Raw genomic sequence first — 26,364 nt, forward strand, 5'->3', positions numbered from 1 at the left:
AACGCGCAGACTCCACACAGACAGCTGGGAATCGAACTCAGGTCCCTGGCGCTGTGAGGCAGCAGTGGTAACCACTGTGCCACCATGCCGTGAAATTTCTAAACTAAAATCTATTCTTGGATGAGCTACAGATGAAGGTGGTCACACAGCATTGTCTTTCACCGTGACTTTATCTCCATAATTACTTCCCAGTTACTCTTCTGGGCTGAGCCAGACAATTCAGAATCTCAAGATCTTATCTGACTCTAGGCAATGTTCACAATCCCATTTCCTCTCTATCACAAAGACCTTACTTTAATCTCATTGAAATTATCTGTCTACACCTTTCCTCAACCTATCTGTTGCTGAAACCTTTGCTACCTTTACACTCTCCTGACTACTATACCCACCTCATCCCTTTCCCATTTGTCACCCTTCAAGAACTTCAGCTCATCAAAACTATGCTGCCCATATCCTAACCCCCACTCAGCTCCATTCACTCATTGTCCTTGATTTTTTTGCTGATGTACATCTGGCAATCAATGTATAATACCTTAAAATGCGTTTTAATCCCTCCATGACTCCTCTCTATCATAGAAGAATCATAGAAACCCTACAGTGCAGAAGGAGGCCATTCGGCCCATCGAGTCTGCACCGACCACAATCCCACCCCACATATTTACCCGCTAATCCCTCTAACCTACACATCCCAGGACTCTAAGGGGCAATTTTTAACCTGGCCAATCAACTTAACCCGCACATCTTTGGACTGTGGGAGGAAACCGGAGCACCCGGAGGAAACCCACGCAGACACGAGGAGAATGTGCAAACTCCACACAGACAGTGACCCGAGCCGGGAATCGAACCCGGGACCCTGGAGCTGTGAAGCAGCAGTGCTAACCACTGTAACCTCAACCAGCATTATAATCCCCGAAACCTTTCACTCCTTTGACCCTGTTTTCCAGTGCATCTCTCTTCATCCCAATCACTGAGCTCTGTGTTTTCAACTACCTCGGGTTCATGCTCTGAAATTTACTCTCTAATCCTTCTCAGTGTCCACCTCCAACTCCTCCTTCAAGACAGACCTTAAAATTCACTTCTTCCGCCAACACTTGGGCTGTTACAAAGCCACCAAAATAGATTGGCCAAGAACATCCATTCCTTGGGCATAAGTCTCCCATCTCGGACTAAGTCCTGTGGTGGAGGCAGGGCAGGAATGTAGAGTGTTTCTTGCAGTGGTGCCTTATCTACCAGCCCCGACCTCGTTAATTATGCACCCAGATGTTTTGCACCATATTCCGTGGCAGGGCAGGCCACTCGGTGCATCGTCTGCTGTCATATTGGGTGCCATATTGAAAAAGCCCCCAACATTACTGACCCACTCTTGAAGAAAGATGGGTCTCCAGGAACATTCAGATGCTAAAAGATGGACTCCTTTGACGATACCAAATCTGGAAGATTCACATGAAGATGGTCCTCCCAAGCCCACTGCTGTGGTGTGTCAGAGCTCAGGGTTGCTGGTGGCCTCCTTTCCAAGTTCCAGAGGCAACCCCAGGCATTGTTCAGGTGAGTCCCGACATCCACAAGCCATGTTATTCCAGACGTGTTGCGCACTGGCGCCATGCAGAATCAGGTGTGGGTAGAAGATTCTGATTGGGTCTTGATCTCCATCCACTTCGCAGGATGCAAATCAGTTTCACACCGGCCTCCAGCGGGTTTCCCGATCCACCAAGGTGGGCACAAGCGGAAGGTACCATGTGAAATTCACGCCGACCTGAAGACTAATTTTACACTCCCACCAAATTCTCCCTCCTCTCCCGCCATGCAACCTGCCAGCGGGGCGGTGGGAGAATTCCGCCACTTACTCCTGCAACTTTGAGTGGACTGGGATGGGGAGCAGCAAGTTTCTTCTGCCTGTCTTTCCGAGCATTTCTTGGACGTTGCCAGGCACATCCATAAATCCAATTGGATGCATCTTAGTAGCAGCCAGTGATACATTAACCTGCATAAAGGAGGCATTCTGGGCCCCAAGTAGAAATGTGGATACCGCTTTTAAATTCCCTCAATTCCAGTTCTGCTTAGTAGGCGGCACCCTGGTGTTACGATAGTGCAGACACCTCCCCAAAAATGTGAATGAGCGTTTCCCAGGATTTGGAACAAAGTCAATGGGAGAATAAAGATGTAGCTGGGATATTATTATTTATTTCACTTTTTGGGGGGTGGTGGGGGAGCGGGAGAACTTGCTGCCGACAAATTGCCTGCTGCAGTTGCCAGCAAGACAACAATGACTACTTAATTGGCTCCGAAGTGTTTTCCAATGTCTTGAGGATATGAAAGCTGCTATATAAAGGCATTTCTTTTAACGCTTGCAAAAAAAAGGTTAGAAACTTTTGCACTCCCTTCCAGGATATACAAATGTTCTGACAATGAACATTGCCAACAGTTTCACATTTGCATGCATTCCAACTGGCGGGATAGAAGAAATAAATGATTTGTAACAACATTTAGTACTTTTTTTTCACAAAAATTACAGCTTCCATAGAAGTTGCAGAATTGAGGAGTTCTGAACATCAGTTTATAAAGTACAATGTAGGTGTGAAATACAATTATAATTTGTAGCCATGGAACATCGCAATATAACATTCTCCGAAATAAACAAACGTGGATGCTATTTAGCATGGGGCTTCTCTTGAGGGTTTTATCTAGAAATGCCCAACATGCGATATATTTCAACTATATGCATTTTATTGAACAGAAGAGACAAAGGTAGAGTTTTTTTCTTTATTATTTCCATTCTACTGCAATATTTAACAAAGATCCAACATGTAGGTAGTGATGAAATCCAAAAGCTACATTTCATCGTTGGAAGGAAATCTTCCCAATATAAATTATTTTAAATGGAAGTTCCAGTCAGCCGTACATTGTTTCATTCCAATTTTTTTCAAAGGCAATGAATATTTGAACCTACGAAGGCAACCGTATGTTTACTGACCTTTTACATGGACGTCACTAATTGAGTCAGCAAGTGGTCTCTTGGTAGCTGACCTCCGATACACCACGTGGATTCTCCCACTTTCTTCTTCCTCCTCCTCTACTTTGTCGTTCTCCAGTGGTTCAATAAAGAATTCGTCCTTGTCCGTCCGAATCATGCCAGCCTGAGTGACAGGATCAGAGATTAGACACTCTTAATTACCGGAGAATTGCTCATGCAGTTATCACGCAGGCGAAGCTTTCATACGCACAAATACCCATTGGATTTCCCTCCTTTGAGAATAGCTGAAGTTAAATACTTTATGAGGAATAATACAGCAGCCATTCTTTGGTCTGACATTAAAAGCAACATAAAAGCAAAAACACACATTTCATCACACAGGTCAACCTTTAAAACTTGGAAAAGTTGATGGACAGCTTCAATAGTGCTGACTACTCAAAAAAAAAATGCACAACTGAAACTCAGTGCTGAGTAGGCCCATGCTCAAGGTCACTGTTTCAAGGTGGCTGAAGAATTCCTTTTCATTAGACTGGGTTTCAGGATTTTTATTACTGGAAGGGTATCATGTTCTGCAATTCGGTTTGTTTTGCTGTGAAAACTGAAACCCAATGGTCTCATGTATGACATTCGAAGTAGTTATGCAGGGAGTTCACTGGAGCATGAACTTGTCATGACTTAAGTTGCAGTTACACCCAATATTACATCAGATTTATTTCCAGGGGAAAAAAATGAAGTACAAATTTCTGCAGTGATGAATGTGAAATATTTTAAATAAGAGTGCTGATGCTACAAAATGTATTTACCAGGCATCTACACGTCCTCTAAAGAAAGTTTCGATTTTTGACAATTTTTTTGTTGCATTTTCCTGACCCTTAAATCACCCTTTCAACACGTTTCAAATGCCCGACATTACAATGCCAATTCCTGCTGCAGGCCTCACTAAAAAAAATGACAAACTCCGTTCACTGCTTTTTTTTATAGGTCTCATTACATCAGGTTTGCTGAACTTTCTACTTTCTTCTAAAATATAATAGAGAAGAAATATGAGTATTGAAAACTGCACACACAGGATTATTAAAATTATTTTGGGTTATTTTCAATGGGGCAGCGTGGTGGCACAGTGGTGAGCACTGCTGCCTCACAGTGCCAGGGACCCGGGTTCGATTCCCGGCTTGGGTCACTGTCTGTGTGGAGTTTGCACCTTCTCCTCGTGTCTGCATGGGTTTCCTCCAGGTGCTCTGGTTTCCTCCCACAGTCCAAAGATGTGCGGGTTAGGTGGATTGGCCGTGCTAAATTGCCCCTTAGAATCATGGGGACTAGCTCAGGTAAATGCATGGGGTTATGGGGATAGGGCCTGGGTAGGATTGTAGTCAGTGCAGACTCGATGGGCTGAATGGCCTCCTCCTGCACTATATGATTCTATGACCTAGTGACGATGTTCCCAAACCATTGAAGCAACATGCACTGACATTTTCTGAACACACAGAATCAGTCTAACTTACCATCCTGCTCAACCAGGCTACTAATCCGGAAAGAAACCTTCTGAGGTTGGAGCAGGCAAGGGCAAGCTTCATATCATATCTACCTCACCTACCATTAGACTGCTGAACTTTGTTGGGAGGGAGGGGCGGGGGGGGTTGAACTATTCTGCATCTCCGAGTGAGTTGCCATTCACTTGATCACAAACCTGGGGAGAACCGGCCCAAATCAAAACTCATTTATGAAAAAGGAGGGACCACAAAATTTAACAGAGATAAAGGGCAAAATACTACAGGTGCTGGAATCTGAAACAAAAGCAGGAAATGCTGGAAGAACTCAGCAGGTGTGACAGTATCGGTGGAGAGGGGATAGAGCCAATGTTTTGAATCAGGGTGACTCTTCATCAGAGCTAAAGCCGATTTAAAAATGAAAAATATTTAATGGAGATTAGCTAAAGGTTTTGTTATTCACAGGATGCTAGGGAGTAACAAACCATGGGATTTCTTTGGCACTGTTAGATAAGGGTTTAGTCCATTAAAATAATGCATTTAAATAGAAGATTGGCGAGTATCATAATGAATGAATGAAGTGTTTATCTAGTAATATCACATTATTTCTCAGCTTTGTTCAAAAAATATTAGCCAAGAGGTGGAAACAGATTTTAACCATCATGGAATAAATTTATCTTTGTAAGTTTAGTTGTAAATAATCACCCGGCAGAGGCTAATAGAGGAAAATCAGACAGGGACAACCCCATACCAAGAGAGTGAAAATCACATGGGTTCCATTGCAATTTTACTATCCTTCCCCTCCCAACCACCTGCCTGATTTTCCACTATGTGCTCCAATGAGAAATTTATTTACACCATGCAAAAGAATGAATATCTGCTACTTGCTGATTGCACAGAATGCGTCACCCAAACAACAGTCTTGACCACTACATGCCAGTTTCAACATGAGTCCATATTCTGAAATACCCGTCACATAAGCTGAAAATTAGCGTTTATGATGCGTGAGTAACAGCAGAAAGCACTCCTCGCGGGGCCCAGCATATTCTTACATAAAAAGCACAATGCTCACATATATTGTCAACAACAGTTAATAGATGTGTGGTTCAACTGTTTATTCTTTTGAATAAGAAAAGCATTCAGCATTTCATAAAAATAAAAGTCACTGATTTTTGCTTAATGGCAATGAGATAAACAGGGTCTTTTTATTTCCTTATGTGGTCACCCGTAAGAGTACATACCAAATTACTGCTGACACTGGCATGTGTCACGTGTCCGATAGAACTGTACTCATTCACCTAATCAGAGTGCAACAGCTCTATTGCTAACCACTTTCTTTATAATCGAAGATTTGTCTGAATGTTGAAGGATAGAACAGACTTGAGTGATCAGAGTTAAATGTTTGGATCTGCTGTTGTAATATAAAACTAGAGACTGCAGTTTAGAATGTAGGTTCCAGTGCTGCAAATCAGTTTCCAAGTTTCCTGTATATTTAGGATGTCATAAAATTTGGGGACAGAATTTTGTCTCCATTAAACTCCTGAGTTCCACTGTAATACTGCAGCATATAGCCACCTGACAGCCAATCCCCTCCCCAGTCTAATCATCTCCAGTCTATCCTTAGGACATAATGACTGCTGGTTCAGGGTTTAAGCCACATGACTTTGTAAAGGCTCCAACTATTAAGATGCAAAATAGCATTTTCACCGGACACCAAATCCAGAAAACCCACACCCGTACGCAGGACCAATCATTTTCACTGGAGTGGGGGATTGGGGTGGGACATATCTTGCACGTGCATGGTTCACATTTAAAAGTGCAACTAGCCTCAACTCAAAAAGTAATTTTTGTCACAGGATCCTGAAATACAACTTGTGGAATTCACAAATTTGAGGAAAAGGTCTAAATCTATCGAAGTTCTTTAGAGAGGAAGGTCAGTACCCTTTTGCGACTTTTAAGATTAAACATGGGGGTGCATTGGCCATGCTAAATTCTCCCTCAGTGCACCCGAACTTGCACCGGAGTGTGGCGACTGGGGGATTTTCACAGTAACTTCATTGCAGTGTTAATGTAAACCTACTTGTGACACTAATAAATAAACTTAAAAAAGAAAAGAATGTGCGTAAAAGGTGGATAGGGTCTGTGGAATTCTCTCATCATTTAAATTGCCTGCCATTGAATTTTGAAGAAAAAAGCCGTCTGTTGTGTCTTGCAGTTGAAAAAAAATAGTGCATGCAATTTCAATGGCTGTTTGTTAACATAAGCCTGAGGGGTATTTTTATAGTGTTAGGACTACTTGACTGCTTCCACAACTTACTGTTATCACAGTGAAGGGCCTGCCAGTTCACATTTGATTGACAACTCCAAGAGATTACAAAGGAATTTGCTGTCTTTGGCGTTGAGCTTTGAATACAAAGATTTGTTTTTATAAGGGATTAAATAGTTGAAGGAATCCAACTGTATTGAATAGGCTATAATCAATGTTTTAATCAGTTTTTTTAATGTACTAAAGTCTGTAATAAATATTTAGAACATTGGTCTGAATTTTGCATTTGTTGGATATGTGAAGCCGTGGGGATGATCACATTGTCAATTAATGTCCGCCTAGTGTGTAATGCATCCTTGGGTAGGTTAGAAGTGGACAGAGGCACGGGTGGGAATGAGTCGGACACTGGGTCCATTGAGGACCCCACGGGGACTTTAAAATCTCTGCAGGGATTATAAGGAAGACTGTGGGGGCATTCTTCACAGGATCAAAGAAGAAATATTTGCAGCGTTAATGGCCTCAGCACCCAGCAGACACAGAAGGCAGGAGGGCAAGGCCGGTGGGCACTCTGTCCTCTGTTTCACAGGTAAGTGCCTGGACATCCTCAGAGAAGATCAGTGCTAGGCATGAAGGGTGGCACGGTGGCACAGTTGTTAGCACTGCTGCCTCACAGCGCCAGGGACCCGGGTTTGATTCCCGGCTTGGGTCACTGTCTTTGTGGAGTCTGCACTTTTTCCCAGTGTCTGGGTGGGTTTCCTCCGGGTGCTCCGGTTTCCTCCCACAGAACAAAAGATGTGCTGGTTAGGTGCATTGGCCATGCTAAGTTCTCCCTCAGTGTACCTGAGCAGGCGCCAGAGTGTGGTGACTAGGGAATTTTCACAGTAACTTCATTGCAGTGTTAATGCAAGCCTACTTGTGGCACTAATAAATAAACTTTATAACTGTACATGCTCAAGCCCAGGGATGGGGAGAGAGGCCGCGTATCACAAAAAAAGCATGTGCAGAGGCGGGCCGCCCAGGTCAGTGGGCATGACGTGATACAGCAAAATGGATACAGTGCCGCAAAAAGTTCAACTCTGTTCAGCAATGATGAGTACAGAGATGGCATGGTACATGGAGGTATGTATTTGGGTGGCCACCCTTAGGGGTGTGGGTGTGTGTGCACCAACCTGCACCAGCCAAGGCTGGGAGGTTTAACTGCTTGGCCTGAGTGCATTTTTGTCATGCCCTCAACCCGTTTGTCAGGAGGAAGAGGGGTGGTGGGAGGGGTAGTCCAGCCTGGAATGGGGCTGCAAGGAGAGGGTGCACTGAAGAAGAAGCCTGGTCTTCTCTCTAAGGAGAAGAGAAACCATAATGTGATGGAATGCCAATGTGAAGCCTAATATCCTGGCACTTAGCCACTATGAGATGGATTGCCTGGGAGCTAGAGGGGGCCTCTGAGGAAGGTGCACTAATATGACAGTGATGGAGAGAGCAACAATTCTCAGTTGAAATGGAGACGTGAAAGCATCGGTGTCAATTGACCTTCCAATCAAGATGGCACCGTGCTGCATTTCTCCATTGCCTCATCAACTTACCTGGCATGCACATTGACAATGTGTGAGGATTTAATGTACTAACATGTACTCTTCCTGCCACAGACGCTTCATCTGGCAGAGGCTGCTGGGACCCTAAGGACCCCTCTTTAACCCAGAGGACACATTCATATCTGCACCCACATCACATCCTCTCTCTGAAACAGGCACCAATGCATAAACTGGCAAGTCCGGGGGGGAGGGGGGGGCTTAGGTTCACTGGTTTCCATGTTAGTTATGATGTGGAGATGCTGGCGTTGGACTGGGGTAAACACAGTAAGAGTTTTAACAACACCAGGTTAAAGTCCAACAGGTTTATTTGGTAGCAAATACCATTAGCTTTCGGAGCGCTGCTCCTTCGTCAGATGGAGTGGATATCTGCTCTCAAACAGGGCACAGAGACACAAAATCAAGTTACAGAATACTGATTAGAATGCAAATCTCTACAGCCAACCAGGTCTTAAAGATACAGACAATGTGAGTGGAGGGAGCATTAAGCACAGGTTAAAGAGATGTGTATTGTCTCCAGACAGGACAGCCAGCAAGTCCAGGAGGCAAGCTGTGGGGGTTACTGATAGTGTGACATAAACCCAAGATCCCGGTTTAGGCCGTCCTCGTGTGTGGAAAACTTGGCCATCAGTTTCTGCTCAGTGACTCTGCGCTGTCGTGTGTCGTGAAGGCCGCCTTGGAGAACGCTTATCCGAAGATCAGAGGCTGAATGCCCGTGACCACTGAAGTGCTCTCCCACAGGAAGAGAGCAGTCTTGCCTGGTGATTGTCGAGCGGTGTTCATTCATCTGTTGTCGTAGCGTCTGCATGGTTTCTCCAATGTACCATGCCTCGGGACATCCTTTCCTGCAGCGTATCAGGTAGACAACGTTGGCTGAGTTGCAAGAGTATGTACCGTGTACCTGGTAGATGGTGTTCTCACGTGAGATGATGGCATCCGTGTCGATGATCCGGCACGTCTTGCAGAGGTTGCAGTGGCAGGGTTGTGTGGTGTCGTGGTCACTGTTCTGAAGGCTGGGTAGTTTGCTGCGGACAATGGTCTGTTTGAGGTTGTGCGGTTGTTTGAAGACAAGAAGTGGGGGTGTGGGGATGGCCTTGGCGAGATGTTCGTCTTCATCAATGACATGTTGAAGGCTCCGGAGGAGATGCCGTAGCTTCTCCGCTCCGGGGAAGTAATGGACAAAGGGTACTCTGTCCACCATGTCCCGTGTTTGTCTTCTGAGGAGGTCGGTGCGGTCTTTCCATGTTAGTTCACAGTGAGGAAGGCATGGCTCACTCATATGAGGAGCGGGTGCAGAGAGAGAGAATGCTCCAGTGCCGGCAGTCAGTGGACTGCTGGAGACCAGGACCATGCTGAGTCTGAGGGAGATGATGAGCTGCTGGAATTATCAAGGAAGTGGCTGATGTTGGATGTCCAGAGGGATGCGTGGGAAAACCTGGTGGAGATCCCCGAGGGTCTGCGTGCCGTGGTCTCTGTCATGGAGGCGTCACTGTCACTTCAGCCATTAGTACCCTTTTAATTACATAATAATTGCTAATTACTCCTAAGTAATCACTCTGACACTAAAAAATTATTATAAGTGCAGGAGGTGCAGACTTGATGGGCCAAAGGGCCTCTTCAGTACTATATAACTCTACTTTCAGACATTGGTTGTTGGAATTTTTCAAACGTCCTAAACTGTATTTTTTTTGCTTCTCGTCTTTCTCTTAAACCCATCTTTCTATTCCTCGCTTCATTTTCCTTTCTGTTTTCACATCAAATTTATCCACTCGAATTTACTCAGTCCCTGCACCATTTGCTTCACAATCCTTCAGTTTAGTTGGTTAAGGAGATACACTGCTTTTTGTCCTGTTGCCCCAAGTCCCGGATGTCCCGTTTTCCTCACCAGGAAGTTATCAGCTTGCACCTTCAGCAACTTAATGAGCAGACATGTTTTTGAACTGAAGGGTGCAGAGGCAAGTCTAACTAACTAACAGCAGACGTCAATGGGAGCACAGGTCACAAAATCAGGCATGGAGCTCTGCATGCCTGATCCATGAGCCATGTATTGTGATGGAAACATTTTACAACTTTTTGGAACCTACACCGCAGGCCAGCTCAAGCTTCAATCTGTCTGTAAATACCGTGTAAATGTTTGTTAATTCACCAAATCTTACAATTTGTTCCATACTGCTGCGCATCATAGCTCAGAGGCAAATGATGATCCAACTTGCCTAATTCTTGGAGTTGGCTTCTTAAAAAGGTAAATAGACCTTTTTAGTGTTTTGAAAGTTTTATTCCTTATTATGTGGTTTAATCAGCGGAGGTCTTGTGGTGCAGTGGGTGGCGTCTCTACATCTGAGCCAGAAGCTATGGTTAAGTCCCACCCCAGTACTTGATGGTGCAATCATAACTTGACCAAACAAGGTATTAACCTGTAAATCCTCCCAATAAGCCTCTGGTAGGTGATGAGAGTGGGGGCGTTCCTTTGTCATTTTAATCATGTTGTGTGTTAGCCACAGCGCAACAGACTCCCCACATTAGTAAATTCCACCTGTAGGCTTATGCCATGGGTTGTACTCAGTGGAAAGTGTCCTTCTCACTGGCAATGTTGGCAGACTGCTCCTACAGGCCAACAATGACCATCAAGAGAAACATGTTAGAATGCTGGCTCATTCGCACAACTTCATTGAGGCAAGTCATTTACTGCGATGATCATTTTATACCAGTCAGATTATCAGTGTCAGCCAATACCCAACACTAATGAAACTATCCTCATTAGATTAAAAACTAATAAACAAGACTTGTTAGAAAGTCACCAGGAGCAGATGAGATTTTTTCGGAAAAAGGGGGGAAAGGATAAATTCAACAACCACAGGATGATCAGTATAATCCTAGTGTTAGGAAAGCTTGTAGAAACAATAGTCTGGGACAAACTTAACAATCACTTGGACAAATGTGGATTAATTAAAGAAAGCCAACACAGATGTATTAAAGGCAAATCATGTTTAACTAATGTGATTGAATTATTTGATGTGGTAACAGAGGAGGCTGATGAGGGTAGCACAGTTGATATGATGCCATGCACATGGACTTCCAAAAGGTTTCTGATGAAGTATCAGTGTTAAAGCCCACCAAATAAAAGGGACAATGACAACATGAATATGAGTTTAACTGAGTGGCAGGATTAATGGTGAAAGGTTGTTTTTCAGACTGGAGGTATACAGTGGGGTTCCCCAGGGGTCAGTGCTAGAACCATAGCTTTTCTTAATCTATATTAGTGATCTATACCTGGGCACAACTTCAACATTTGTAGATGACACAAAGTTGGAAGTATTGTGAACTATGAGGAGGGTAGTGATTGGTAGTAGGAATTATGTGGTTATATGACCTCTATGACTCTATAGACAGTTACATGGGTAAGATGGGTATAGAGGGATATAGGCCAAATGCAGGCAATTGGGACTAACTTAGGGGTTTTAAAAAAAAGGGAGGCATGGACAAGTTGGGCCGAAGGGCCTGTTTCTATGCTGTAAATCTCTATGACTCTATGACTCTATGATTATGAATGGGCAGAGAGGTGTGAAGTGATAAAATTTTATAGGAAGAACAAGGAGAAATGGTGAAAAGAAAAACTTACATTTATATCACTTTTTTCACAACCATCAGATGTCACAAAGCACTTTACAGCCAATGAAGTAAGCTTGTGATGTTTGTAATAAAATAAAGGTACAATTCTAAAGGAGATGCAGGGAAAGGGGCAAATGTGCACAAACTGTTAAAGGTTTGCAGGGCAGGTTGACAAATTGGTTAAAAGGCACACAGGACCCTGGGGCTTTATGAACAGAGGCACAGAAGCAAGGAAGAATCGGTGAATCTTCATAGGACTCTCATTTAGTCTCAAAAGTAGTATCATGTCCAATTGCGGGCACAGTAAGAAGTTTAACAACACCAGGTTAAAGTCCAACAGGTTTATTTGGTAGCAAAAGCCACAAGCTTTCGGCTTGAAAGCTTGTGTGGCTTTTGCTACCAAATAAACCTGTTGGACTTTAACCTGGTGTTGTTAAACTTCTTACTGTGTTTTTACCCCAGTCCAACGCCGGCATCTCCAATTCCGGGCACCACAGTTTGGGAAGGACATGAATGCAGGAATTATTTACAAGAATGCTCTCAGGAACAAGGGAACTCAGTTACACTGATCATAGAAATCATAGAAACCCTACAGTGCAGAAGGAGGCCATTCGGCCCATCGAGTCTGCACCGACCACAATCCCACCCAGGCCCCTCTCCCACACACTCTACCCGCTAATCCCTCCAACCTACGCATTCCAGGACTCTAAGGGGCAATTTTTTTTTTAACCTGGCCAATCAACCTAACCTGCACATCTTTGGACTGTGGGAGGAAACCGGAGCACCCGGAGAAAACCCACGCAGACACGAGGAGAATGTGCAAACTCCACACAGACAGTGACCCGAGCCGGGAACCGAACCCGGGACCCCGGAGCTGTAAAGCAGCAGTGCTAACCACTGTGCTAACCACTGTGCTACCGTAAATTGGAGAAGCTGGGGTGTTCCTTTTAAAGCACAGAAGGTTGACAGGAGATTTGGTGTTGAATGGTGTTGAAAATCTTGAGGGATGTGGACCAAATAGATAGGGAGAAACAATTCCCATTGGCAGAAGGGAGGAAAACAAGAGGACACTGCTTTAAGGTGATTGGCAAAAAAAGCAAGAGCAACATGAGGAAAAACTTCTTAAAAACACGACGGGTGTGATTTTGGCACCTCACTGTGCTGTCGGGAGGAAGGGAGGGAAGGGGGAACTCTGCATGTGGGGGCTGGTGGTGGGGCCAGTGATCAAAGGGCCAGCAATCGGTTGGAGTGTAGTGGTCATAAGAACATAAAAACTAGGAGCAGGAGTAGGCCATCTGGCCCCTCGAGCCTGCTCCGCCATTCAATAAGATCATGGCTGATCTTTTTGTGGACTCACCATAACCCTCAATTCCTTTACTGTTCAAAAATTTATCTATCCTTGCTTTAAAAACATTCAGCGAGGTAGCCTCAACTGCTTCACTGGGCAGGGAATTCCACAGATTCACAACTCTGTGTGAAGAAGTTCCTCCCCCTTATTTTGAGGCTATGCCCCCGAGTTCTAATTTCACCCGCCAGTGGAAACAACTTCCCTGCTTCTATCTTATCTATTCCCTTCATAATCTTATATGTTTTTATAAGATCTCCCCTCATTCTTCTGAATTCCAGTGAGCATAGCTCAAGTCTACTCAGTCTCTCCTCATAAACCAACTCTCTCAACTAGGAATCAACCTAGTGAATCTCCTCTGCACCCCCTCCAGTGCCAATATATCCTTTCTCAAGTAAGGAGACCAAAACTGTACACAGTACTCCACAGATGTAGCCTCATCAGCACCTTATACAGCTGCAACATAAACTCCATCCCTCTAGCAATGAAGGACAAAATTCCATTTGCCTTCTTAATTACCCACTGCACCTGCATACCAACTCCTTGTGATTCTTGCACAAGGACACCCAGGTCCCTCTACACAACAGCACGCTGCAATTTTTTACCATTTAAATAATAGTCCATTTTGCTGTTATTCCCACCAAAATGGATGAGCTCACATTTACCAACATTATTCTCCATCTGCCAGACCCTAGCCCACTCACTTAGACTATCTGTATCCCTTTGCAGACCCTCAACGTCCTCTGAACACTTTGCTCTGCCACTCATCTTAGTGTCAAATGCAAATTTAGACCCACTACACTTGGTCCTCGACTCCAAATCATCTATGTAAATCGTAAACAATTGCAGTCCCAACATTGATCCCTGGGGCACACCACTAGTCACTGATCGCCAACCAGAAAAACACCCATTTATCTCCACTCTTTGCTTTGTTAGTTAACCAATCCTCTATCCATGCTAATACATTACCCGTAACACCGTGCACCTTTATCTTATGTAGCAGTCTTTGGTGCAACACCTTGCCAAATGCCTTCTGGAAATCCAGATACACCACATCCACAGGTTCCCCATTGTCCACTGCACATGTAATGTTCTCAAAGAATTCTACCAAATTAGTCAAACATAACCTGCCCTTCATGAACCCATGCTGCATCTTACCAATGGGACAATTTATATCCAGATGTCTTGCTATTTCTTCCTTGATGATGGATTCAAGCATTTTCCCTACTACAGAAATTAAGCTAACCGGCCTATAGTTATCCACCTTTTGTCTACCTCCTTTTTTAAACAGTGGCGTCACATTTGCTGTTTTCCAATCTGCGGGAACCACCCTAGAGTCCAGCAAATTTTGGTAAATTACCACTAGTGCATTTGCTATTTTCCCCGCCATCTCTTTTAGTGCCCTGGGATGCATTCCATCAGGGCCAGGAGACTTGTCTACCTTTAGCTCCATTAACTTGCTCAACACTACCTCTTTCGTGATAATGATAGTTTTTAGGTCCTCACCTGCCATAGCCTTCCTGTCATCAATTTTTGGCATGTTATTTGTGTCTTCCACTGTGAAGACCGACACAAAATACCTGTTCAATGCCTCAGCCATTTTCTCATTTCCAGTTATTAAATCCCCCTTCTCATCATCTAAAGGACCAATGTTTACTTTAGCCACTCTTTTTCATTTTATATATTTGTAGAAACTTTTGCTATCTGTTTTTATATTCTGAGCTAGTTTACTCTCATAATCCATCTTACTTTTCTTTATAGCTTTTTTCGTGGCTTTCTGCTGACCTTTAAGATTTCCCAATTCTCTAGTTTCCCACTAATCTTTGCCACTTTGTATGCATTTCTTTCAATTTGATACCCTCCTTTATTTCCTTAGATATCCATGGCTGATTATCTCTTTTTCTCCAGTCCTTCCTTATCACTGGGATATACTTTTGCTGAGTACTGTGAAAGATCGCTTTGAAAGTCCTCCACTGTTCCTCAATTGTCCCACCATAAAGCTCTTGCTCCCAGTTTAGCTCAGCCAACGCCTCCCTCATCCCTTTGTAGTCTCCTTTGTTTAAGTACAAGACACTGGTATTGGATTTTATCTTCTCACGCTCCATCTGTATTTTAAATTCAACCATACTGCAATTGCTTTTTCCGAAAGGATCCCTACCTGTAAGATCATTAATTTTTCCTGTTTCATTACATAGGACCAGATCTAGGATAGCTTGCTCCCTTGTAGGTTCCATTACATACTGTTCAAGGAAGCTATCACAGATACATTCTATGGACTCCTCCTCAAGGCTGCCTTGACCGACCTGGTTTGACCAATTGATATGTAGATTAAAATCCCCCATGATAATTGCTGTACCATTTTTACATGCATCAGTTATTTCTTTGTTTATTTCTCGCCCCACCATGACGTTATTATTTGGTGGCCTATAGACTACGCCTATCAGTGACTTTTTCTCCTTACTATTTCTAATTTCCAGCCAAATGGATTCTACCTTTTTTTCCACAGAACCTATATTGGGGGCAGGCGAGGTCAGTGGAGGGGGGTGGGGGGGGGGGTGCGTTGACAGATCTGGGGACGGGGGGGGGGGGGCGTTGACAGATCTTTCATATACTGTGTAGACTTGTGCACAATAGGTGGACTTTTCCCTAAAAAATTCTAAGTGTCACAAAAGTCTGAAAACTGGAGAGTTTCAGTCTGAAAACCAGAACTTAGGCTCCACGCCCTCTCCCCACCGGCGTGAAACTCCCTACTGCCTAAAAATTGACAGAGTGTGGGAAAATTGCACGTGGAAGCTTGCTGAAAAAAAAACAGTGAAACTCTCCAATTTTCTGACATTGCGACACTTGGGGCAGAATTTCCCCGTCCTGCCTGCCATGGGAATCGTAGCGGGTGGAACACAGACCATGCAAAGGTCCACTGACCTTGGGCGGGATTTTCCGATCTTGGGGTGAGCGCAGCCGGAAAATCCCACCCTTAGAATTTTTGGGGGAAAAATTCAGGGCAACATGTGGAATGCATGACCTGAGATTGTGATGGTGGCAGGCAATTGGATAATTATCTGGATGAGAAAAAACATTGCAGTGCACCCTGGGGAAGGGTGGGGTGAGTGGGATTAGCAGAGTTGTCCCTGCAGAGAGCCAATACAGCCACAGCAGGCTGATTGGGCTCTCCTGTACTGTAGCAAGATTTCATGGTGCCATTCACTTCATTTTCTGCTATTCCAATGAAGTGGTGGACAGAATTTCTTTGGCTAACCTAAGTACTGATTCGGACTGACTAGAGCAAGTTGCACCATCATATCTGATTAAGAAGTCAAACACTTGGAGACTTATCTTCAATTTCTGATGTCAGCTGCAGCAAGCCAAGTGAAAACTGCACCAAACATTAATACACTTTCCACTCCCTTTGGTTTAGCTCTGGATTACTGGCACATATGCTGACCAGCCATTAGATCAATACTTCCTTACCACACTTTTTCTAACTTCCAACTTTACATTTGATATATTATGGTTCTTTAAGGTACTCTTTTCACAAAACAAGTAAACTTAAAATGCATAAAACTTCGAAAGATCTTGCACTGAAGACCTGCACAATACAGTCAAGCAATTAGAATCAAACAGCTGTCCAGCTCCAAACATTTCTGGCTTCTGTCCAAAAGAAATTTAAACCAAACTCCAAAAACTAAGCCAGTGAAGACTGATGTTATGCCAAACCAAACATATGGTTTATATGAAGAAGCTGCTTTCAGACCACATTATATGCTACAAAGGCTTTCACAGTGGGGAGAAACCAGAGAGAAAACAAGACACTGTATATATATCCGCGCAGCCTGAAGGAACTCTCAGTTTTCAGCTTGTGGTAGGCAGCAAAAGGCATCAATTGCTCACCGTCGTGGGCAATTGATGCCTTGGCAAACAGGACCAAATCCCACGCTGTAAACTAATGACGTACCGGTCAGGGAAAAGAGTCACCAAAAACATTAAAAAAACTTCAAAAGCTGCATGATGGAGAAACGAGGGCAGGGACAGCAAATTCTACTGTATACATAAATAAATAGAACTGTAAAGATGGCATACATTCACATAAACATCTCCTAAATGCAAAAGAATTCTTTAAAATGTTGCCAAAGTACTTTTATTACCAACTTTCAGAGTTTTACGATAGAAGATGTTTTTAATTACGTTATTTTCAAAGTGCTAGTTAACCAAACCACAGATTATGTTACACGTCACAAAAAAATAAAAGTTGGAGCATGAATTTACATACAAAAACCTGGAAAGAAAAATAATCCAACATGCAAGTACCTCATGAGGTACTTAAGCGTTTACAGCTCAAGAATTCTGTGTAATGTTCATATTACACATAAATAGAGAAAAGGGGGGTGACTTTGTGTCACCCTCCAGAACACTTGTATCCTTCCAAGCAAAGGCCTCACCATTCTCAGAGAGATGCAAAGAAGCTCAATGCGTGTAATAACTGAACAGAGAACTAAATATTTATAGACCCCTTGGGTAACGGTTTTCAGGTATAGAAACATAAAAATAGAAACAGGAGTAGGCCATTTGGCCCTTCGAGCCCGCTCCGCCATTCATTTTGATTATGACTGATCATCAAATTCAATATCCTGATCCCACCTTCCCTCCATATCCTCTGATCCCCTTAACCTCAGGAGCTATATCTAATTTCTTCTTGAAATCACACAATGTTTTGTCCGCAACTACTTTCTGTGCTAGTGAATTCCACACATTCACCACCCTCTGGGTGAAGAAATTTCTCCTCGCCTCAGTCCTAAAAGGTTTACCCCCTATCCTCAAACTATGACCCCCTAGTTCTGGATTTCCCCACCATTGGGAACATTCTTTCTGAATCTACCCTGTCTAATCCTGTTATAATTTTATAAGTTTCAATGAGATCCCCTCTCACTCTTCTAAACACCAATGAATATAATCCTAACCGACTTAGTCTCCCCTCATATGACAGATGGTATCTACTGCCCATTCAGATTACCAGTGGCATTAATACAGGTGCAGGGGAGAGCTCTAACCTATGTTAAAGATGAATTAAAAGAATGTCATTTCAAACAATTGATCAAAAACAAAAATTATTAAAGAAAGCCGATGCAGATTTACAAATATGTTTCCCCGGCTTTGTAGAGTTCTTTTCCATAGATTACAAAATGTAGAAATAAACTTTCAAAAAATGTTTGATGGACAGCAGCACAAACAGCAAGCAAAGAAAGCCGTCTGGCAGATAGATAAAAGTTAAGACCACTGCCCATTGGGCAGCGCTAACATGATTTCCAGTAATGTGTGTCAAGCTTCACAGGCCAGAACCCAGGCATCAGATATTCTTAAATGAAAGTTTATGAATCATATAACTAGATAGTTGGCTCATAAAACAGCAGTCAGTTGCAACTGAAGAGTTAGCACCCCATCAACGAAAGAGCATCAAGGACGGCACGGTGGCACACTGGTTAGCACTGCTGCCTCACAGCGCCAGGGACCCCGATTTGAATCCAGCCTCAGGTCACTGTCTGTGTGGAGTTTGCACGTTCTCACCGTGTCTGCGTGGGTTTCCTCCGGGAGCTCCGGTTTCCTCCCACAGTCCAAAGATGTGCTGGTTAGGTTGATTGGCCATGCTAAATTGCCCTTAGAGTCAAGGGGATTAGCAGGGTAAATATGTGGGGATACGGGATAGGGCCTGGGTGGGACTGTTGTCGGTGCAGACTCGATGGGCCAAATGGCCTCCTCCTGCACTGTAGGGATTCTATGATTCGCCAAAATTGGGAATTCAAATCAGACAGTGATTATTTGTGCCACAACACTAGGGGGAGCACTTCTTGCACATGCACAGAGGAAGCGTGAGAAATGCTTTTAAATACAGCTGGCGTATGACTCATTTTAACATTTTCAACTAGACAGGCAGCCAAAATTAAGGTTTAAGGTGCAAAATGAAACATGTTATTAGAAGGTAAATTAAAACAGAATCATGCTACGTTGAAACATCCAAGATACTGAGGCAATTTGACATGTTTAAGAGGACGTTTTCTCTTGAGCGGGAGTCTAGAACTAGGGGACAAAGTTTAAAAATTAGGCGTCTCTGAGATGAGGAGAAGTTTTTTCTTCCAGAGGATCATTAATCTGTGGAATTCTCTCTCCTAGAGAATGGAGGCTGGGTTAGTGAATACAGTAAGAAGTTTAACAACACCAGCTTAAAGTCCAACAGGTTTATTTGGTAGCAAAAGCCACACAAGCTTTCGGAGCTCCAAGCCCCTTCTTCAGGTGAGTGGGAATTCTGTTCACAAACAGGGCATATAAAGACACAGACTCAATTTACATGAATAATGGTTGGAATGCGAATACTTACAACTAATCAAGTCTTTAAGATACAAACAACGTGAGTGGAGAGAGCATCAAGACAGGCTAAAATCATTTCCTGTCTGGAGACAATACACATCTTTTTAGCCTGTCTTGATGCTCTCTCCACTCACGTTGTTTGTATCTTAAAGACTTGATTAGCTGTAAGTATTCGCATTCCAATCATTATTCATGTAAATTGAGTCTGTGTCTTTATATGCCCTGTTTGTGAACAGAATTCCCACTCACCTGAAGAAGGGGCTTGGAGCTCCGAAAGCTTGTGTGGCTTTTGCTACCAAATAAACCTGTTGGACTTTAACCTGGTGTTGTTAAACGTCTTACTGTGTTTACCCCAGTCCAACGCCGGCATCTCCACATTAGTGAATATAGTCAGGGCTGAGTTAAACAGATTTTGGGATCGACAAGGTCGTCAAGGTTTATGAAGGCAGACAGGAAAGTGGAGTTGAGGTCACAATCAACCAGCCATGATCTTATCAAATGGTGGTGCAGGCTCGATGGGCCAAATGGCCGTGGGCTACTCCTGCTCGTAATTCTTGTGCGTCTGTGGCAGATTGACTGTTCCCCAAACTATGCTGTTCATTTGCCAGTCATTATTAAAAGTCTTATCAGAAATACATCAAGGTTTTGCTATTTTAATAGGATCTTTTGCAGATACTATCAAAAAGACTTTGAGAAGCATCAAAATCTATGGGCTCACTCCATCTTGCATTATCTATTAAAGCTTATTATTTTCTACAAATGAATGTACTCTTTGGCAGTGGGCCCTCTTGGGAAGTCCCTGTTCACTCTGTATAATTCTTGTACCTCTGACAAGTGCTTTCATGCACCACAATCTTTCAGTGTTTTGAATTTTAAAAAATGATGAATTTTAAAAATCATCGCCTGATGTGGAGACTGGGACAATGGCACCTGGGATTAGGAGCCCTATTAACTATCAAATGAGCTAGCCAGGCTGTGTAGTAACCAAGGTTTGGTAACACTCATGATCTCGCCACCAGCCAGGATACGTTGTGCATCAGATAACAGCCAGTGTGTGCAGAGTGTTAATACACAACTACTCCTGACACCATGCAGGCTGGTGCCAGGAGTTACAATATAAAAACAGCCACTAACAAGGAGGATGAACAAATGAAACCATTTTTTCTTTATAAACGGTTTCTTGAAAATCCTTTTGGCTGTCTTCCTGTTTCCTACATTATCCAGACAATTATATATTATACAGCTAATTTTCAATGTAAAACAAATAAATGTCAACATCATTAAACTGGTGTTTGACAGAAACATGGGGTTGATTTTCCAACTGTGCTCCTAGCTTTGCCCACTGGGACACATATCACAAATCTGGGCATGCGCTCTGATTTTCTCAACATTAATTTTCTCCCAACAGGCAGGGATTCTCACAGGAAGTGCAACGTCTGATGATTTACTCCTGTGTAGTTGTCGTTTCTGTGTTCAGAAGGCTCCATGTAGATTTCCATCTTCCCATCAAAAGTTTGGAACCTCATTAAATTCTCCAAGTCTCTGAATGGAGAGGCTCAACTAACTAGTCAGCTCCACTGTCACTCTTAGCATGCAACGCTGATGGGCTATGAGTGCCTGGCTTCATCAGTGTCAGTATGGTATCACTCTGATGGACTACAATTTTAGTGCTACTGCAGACGCCTTTCCCCTTATAAATACAACAATGGTCAGGTACAACAGCACAAAATCACAGCACACTCTGTGAACGCTACTGTTGCAATGTATAAAAAGAAAATCCGAGTACTCTAAAGGACATGTTGCAATTTCATGATTGGAAACTGGAGGATACTCTGCCCCATCCACAGCCATGCATTGCTCATTGGCCCTCCATTGTGCTCTGACCTCTCTACAGCTCTGTCCAGGTCAAAATGAGACCAAAGTATCACAAACATTCTCCATCCCACACATCGGGTATTTTCCGATTCCACCCCCGCCCCTCCACGATGGATTTTTCTGCAGCAGCGGTGACTCACCATTGGCCACTGGTTGGATCTTCTGGTCCCGCTGATGTCTATGGCATTTTGCATGGCTCGCCCGACCCACCACTGCGAAACCCCCCTCAGAGCCATCTTCAGTGGGACCAGAAAATCCCGCCAGTAAGAAGGGCCCATTAGATGTGCAATCCCAAGATGTGTAAGTTAGGTGGATTAATTATGATGAACGTGTGGGGTTATGGGGATAGTGTGGGAGATAGGCTAAGATGCTCTTTCGGGGCATCAGTGTAGACTTGATGGGCCAAACAGCCTCCTTCTGCACTGTTGGGATTCTATGATTTTTTAAAAATCTATTATTATAGGATGTGGACTAGGCCAGTATTTATTGTCCATCATTAATTGTCCACGAGAAGGAGATGGTGAGCTGCCTTCTTGAACCACTACAGTCCCTGTGGTGTAGGTACCCCCACAGTGCTATTAGGGAGAGTGTTTCAGGATTTTGACCCAGCGAAAGAAATTAGCGAGAAGCAATATCAGGATATGAAACAGTCTGTGCAAAGTTTGCTGTTAATACAAGTGGTAACTTGTTATATTAATGGATGTCACATTAATTCAGTATAGCCTATATTAGGATGATTTTTAGTCTCTATAAATGTTGTGGACAAAAAAAAACACTGAGGCCTTCCCGAAGCCATAGCATCTTTCCAATGGAGGGGAAAGATGGAAAACAGCAATCCACAAATCAGAAACAAATTGAGCCCTTCAGTAATCAATTCAGGGCCTCTTTCTACCAGTGGCAGGAAAATCTGGGAGCCTCCCAGCAGTCTCAGGAGATGAGGGACTGATGGAGGGTGGGGGACTGTCCTTCTGTATCTGGAAACGCTTCGGACCATGGAGGCCCTACAGTGATAATGGTTGCCCTCATGGCCTTTCCCTTTCTCCCTCACCAACCGCCACCTCTCTCACTGGGTCCCATCTTGACTGGCCCTGGCACCATGATGCCATTTATAAAGTTGGGAGGGCAGCACTATTCCACAGCATCCTCTTCTTCCAGGTGCAGCCCCAGCTGTGGCCACCATTCTGGGTGGCAGCTCAGGTGACAACTACCTAGTTGCTGGCATCTGAAAAATGCAACTCGGAGTCCCGGCTTTCGGGTCCATGATGAGAACCCCTGCCGCGATGCTAAAACTCTGTGCATTATCTCGGTTTCTTTCTCTATAGGCGCTGCCTGACCTGCTGAGTATTTCCAGTTTTTATTTCAGATTTCCTGCATCTGCAGTATTTTGCTTTTGTTTCCCTTATCCTGAGACTGTGCCCTGGTATTTCAGATCCTTCAGTCAGGGGGAACAACTTCACAGTGTGTACCCTGACAGGCCCCTTCTGAATCATCTATGTTTCAGTGAGATCACCCCTAATTCTTTTAAAGACAAGATAAATGTGAGGTTATTTACTTTGGAAGCAAAAACAAGAAGGCAGATTACTACCTGAATGGCTGTAAATTGGGAAAGGGAAGTGTGCAGCAGGACCTGGGTGTCCTTGTGCAACAGTCACTGAAGGGAAGCATGCAGGCGGTCAAGGCGGCAAATGGCATGTTGGCCTTCATTGCGAGTACAGGAGCAGGGATGTGTTGTTGCAATTATACAATTGTGGCCTTGGTGAGGCCACACCTAGAATAGTGTGTGCAGTTTTGGTCTCCTTTTCTGAGGAAGGATGTTCTTGCTCTCGAGGGAGCGCAGTGAAGGTTTACCAGGCTGATTCCGGGGATGGCAGGACTGATGTATGAGGAGAGATTGATAGGTTAAGATTGTTTTCGCTGGAGTTCAGACGAATGAAGACTCATTGAGACTTATAAAATTCTAACAGGGCTAGACAGGGGTATATGCAGGGAGGATATTCCCGATGCTGAGGGAGTCCAGAACCAGGGATCACAATCTGAGGATTCAGAGTAGACCATTTAGGACGGAGGCGAGGAAGCATTTCTTTAGCCAAAGCGTGGTGAGCCTGTGCTTCTCCTGCCCTTGTTTGGCTAGGTGGTGAAGGTTCCAGGTGTGGAAGATGCTGCTAAGGGAGGCTTCACAAGTTGCTTTGGTGCAACTTACGTATGGGTACACACTGCTGCCAGTTGTGGAGGGATCAAATGTTTAAGTTGGTGGACAGGGGATGTTAATCGAAAGGACTGCTGTGTCCTCAATGGCGTCTAGCTTCTTGTCTGTAGTTGAAGCTGCACTCATCCAGGCAAATGGAGAATATTCCATCGCATTCCTGACTTGCATCTTGTTGATGGTGGACAGGCTTTGGGGAGTCAGGAGGCGAGTTACTCGCTGCAGAATTCCCAGCTTCTGACTGGCTCATATAACCACTTTTAAGGTCCAGCAACAGCAGGATTTTCTTATTTTTGTACTCCAATCCTCTTGTATTAAAGGCCGACATGCTGTAAGCCTTCTGAATTGATTGCTGTACTTGCATGTTAATTTACTGTATTCCTTGTACTGGTGCATCCAAGTTTCTTTGAACATTCACATCTAGAAGTTTTATCTTTTCAAAGTATTCTGCTGTTCTATTCGTACTATCAAAGTGAATAAGTTCACATTTCCCCAGATTGTACTCCATCTGCCACTCTTTATATCTGGTTTTGCAGAGTTCTCCTCACAGCTTTCGCACCTGGCTTTGTACAGTCAGCAAACTTGGATACGTTACACTTTGTCTAAATCATTAATATTGATTGTAGATGGCTGAAGCCCGACCACTGATCCTTACAGCACTCTACTGCAGTTACACACTGCCAACTTGAAAATCCTCCATTTATACCTAATCTCTGCTGTTAAAAAGATCCTCCATTAATGCTAATCTATAATGCACCTAGCTCCACAAACCCTTACCTTGCATCATATTGAATACGTTTTGGAAACCCAAGTATGCTACATCTATTAGCTGATCTTTAATTACCCTATTAGCTACATCCTCAAAGAACTAAAATTTGTCCAACATTATTTCCCTTTGTAGAACCATGTTGAAACTGTCTGATTAAACTATGATTTTTGAAGTAGAATCATAGAATCCTACAGTACAGAAAGAGGCCATTCAACTCAGAATCTATACTGACTACATCCCACCCAGGCTCTATTCCTGTAACCCCACACATTTACCCTGCTAATCCCTCTGACACTAGGGTCAAGTTAGCATGGCCAATCAACTAACCTGCACATCTTTGGAGTGTGGGAGGAAACCGGAGCACCTGGAGGAAACCCACGCAGACACAGGGAGAACGTGCAAACTCCACACAGACAGTTACCCGAGGCTGGAATTGAACCCGGGTCCCTGGTGCTGTGAGGCAGCAGTGCTAACCACTGTGCTACCATGCCACCCCTTGTTACCTTGTACCTTGTTAAGATTTCCTTAGTAATAGATTCCAGCAATTTCCCCAACGACTGGTGTCAGCCTGATGGCTACATACATTCTTATCCCATTCCTGTCAACATTGCCAGAAACAAGAATAAAGTGGGAATTTCGCAATCACGCTCAGGCCACCATGTTTAAAGGCTTCCTGGCTCAATAAAAATCCAGGCCTCAGAGTTAGCTAGTCCTCCTTGACCACTACATTTTCCAACCACTTCATGAGATTCTCATTAACACTTCAATCCTTCACAAGGAAAAGTCACACAGGACACCATGCGGCATCCTGCCACAGGGCAGGAGGAGCCCACCTTCACATCTTCTACCCTTTTTGTAGATCCTGGCAATCAGGGGAAGGGTCATGTGGAGACCATGGCCACCGGCAACTCTGCGGGAGATTCCATGCAGGCTTCTTTATCTCTCATCATCTTTGTCTCTACACTGTCTTTTTTCTCATCCCCCCACACTCTGCGTGACAAGCTGCAGATATCTGTCAACGCTGCTTTTTGCTCTTCAATCAACTGACTGTCAGCTTTGTACTATTTATGGAGCTAATGAGCTGCTAAATAACCGAGAACTGCAAAAATGCCAAACTCCAGCAGTTTGCTCACCAAAATGTGAGAAAATGTACTACTCAACAGGAAAAATAATTCAGCGTTTGTGGACTGCGATACGTACATTCTCCTTCAAGTAAATGTGTGAAATTTTCAGTGACCTCAAAAGTAGCCCTTATCTCAACCCCTATCAATAGCCATCGCCTGATCCGGAAATCAACTCTTATTTAATTCCAGCAAGGAGTCTTCACTCACCGCTATTAGCAGTCTGCGCTCTGCTACTAATGTGCTGCTCACCCCACAATACCAGTCGGACTTTCATCAGCAATCCCAATGGCAACCCAAGTCTCCCAATATCAATCAAGGCACACAAATGGATGAAGTTACGGCCACCAAGTCAAATCCATTAATAGATTCCTAGCGTTTGTATATTTCTAAAACTAACACTTATCCACATTTATTTCCATTTACTCCATTTAAAAATAACTGACCTCTCAAAACAAGCAAGCTTGTTAAAGGGTTCATATCATAAATACTTAATGACATTATCAGTGACTTTCTCACATGGAAGAGTATTAAGTTACAGTTGACTTTCAACGTTGACAGGAGTCATCTCAGGGATCTGGCTAAATTTTGTATTGAGGGAGTGTTCCACCAAGAGGTTTGCTGAGATGGATATCTGGAATTCTGGTGGGAGCAGATCTTGGGGGTTGCTCCGAGGACTGACGGATGATGATCTTTTTCGTGGGGGATTGGTTTATTTAGGTGAATATTGTGTCGGGTATTGAGAACTGCAAGTTGGGTCAGCTGAGGGCTATTTGCA

The 26,364-nt window shown here is 43.7% G+C and overlaps 1 protein-coding gene across 1 annotated transcript in view; it reads right to left on the minus strand.

Annotated features, from left to right (window-relative positions):
- Positions 1 to 26,364, minus strand: part of LOC144505117 (A disintegrin and metalloproteinase with thrombospondin motifs 2-like) — a 229,554-nt gene that overhangs the window by 154,810 nt on the left and 48,380 nt on the right. Inside the window, exon 3 of the mRNA XM_078231003.1 lies at positions 2,972 to 3,134. Within this exon, the coding sequence (XP_078087129.1) occupies positions 2,972 to 3,134 (163 nt within the window). The remainder of the gene's footprint in view (positions 1 to 2,971; positions 3,135 to 26,364) is intronic.

Source organism: Mustelus asterias, chromosome 16 (assembly GCF_964213995.1).
Source record: "Mustelus asterias chromosome 16, sMusAst1.hap1.1, whole genome shotgun sequence".
NCBI classification, from domain to species: Eukaryota; Metazoa; Chordata; class Chondrichthyes; order Carcharhiniformes; family Triakidae; genus Mustelus; species Mustelus asterias.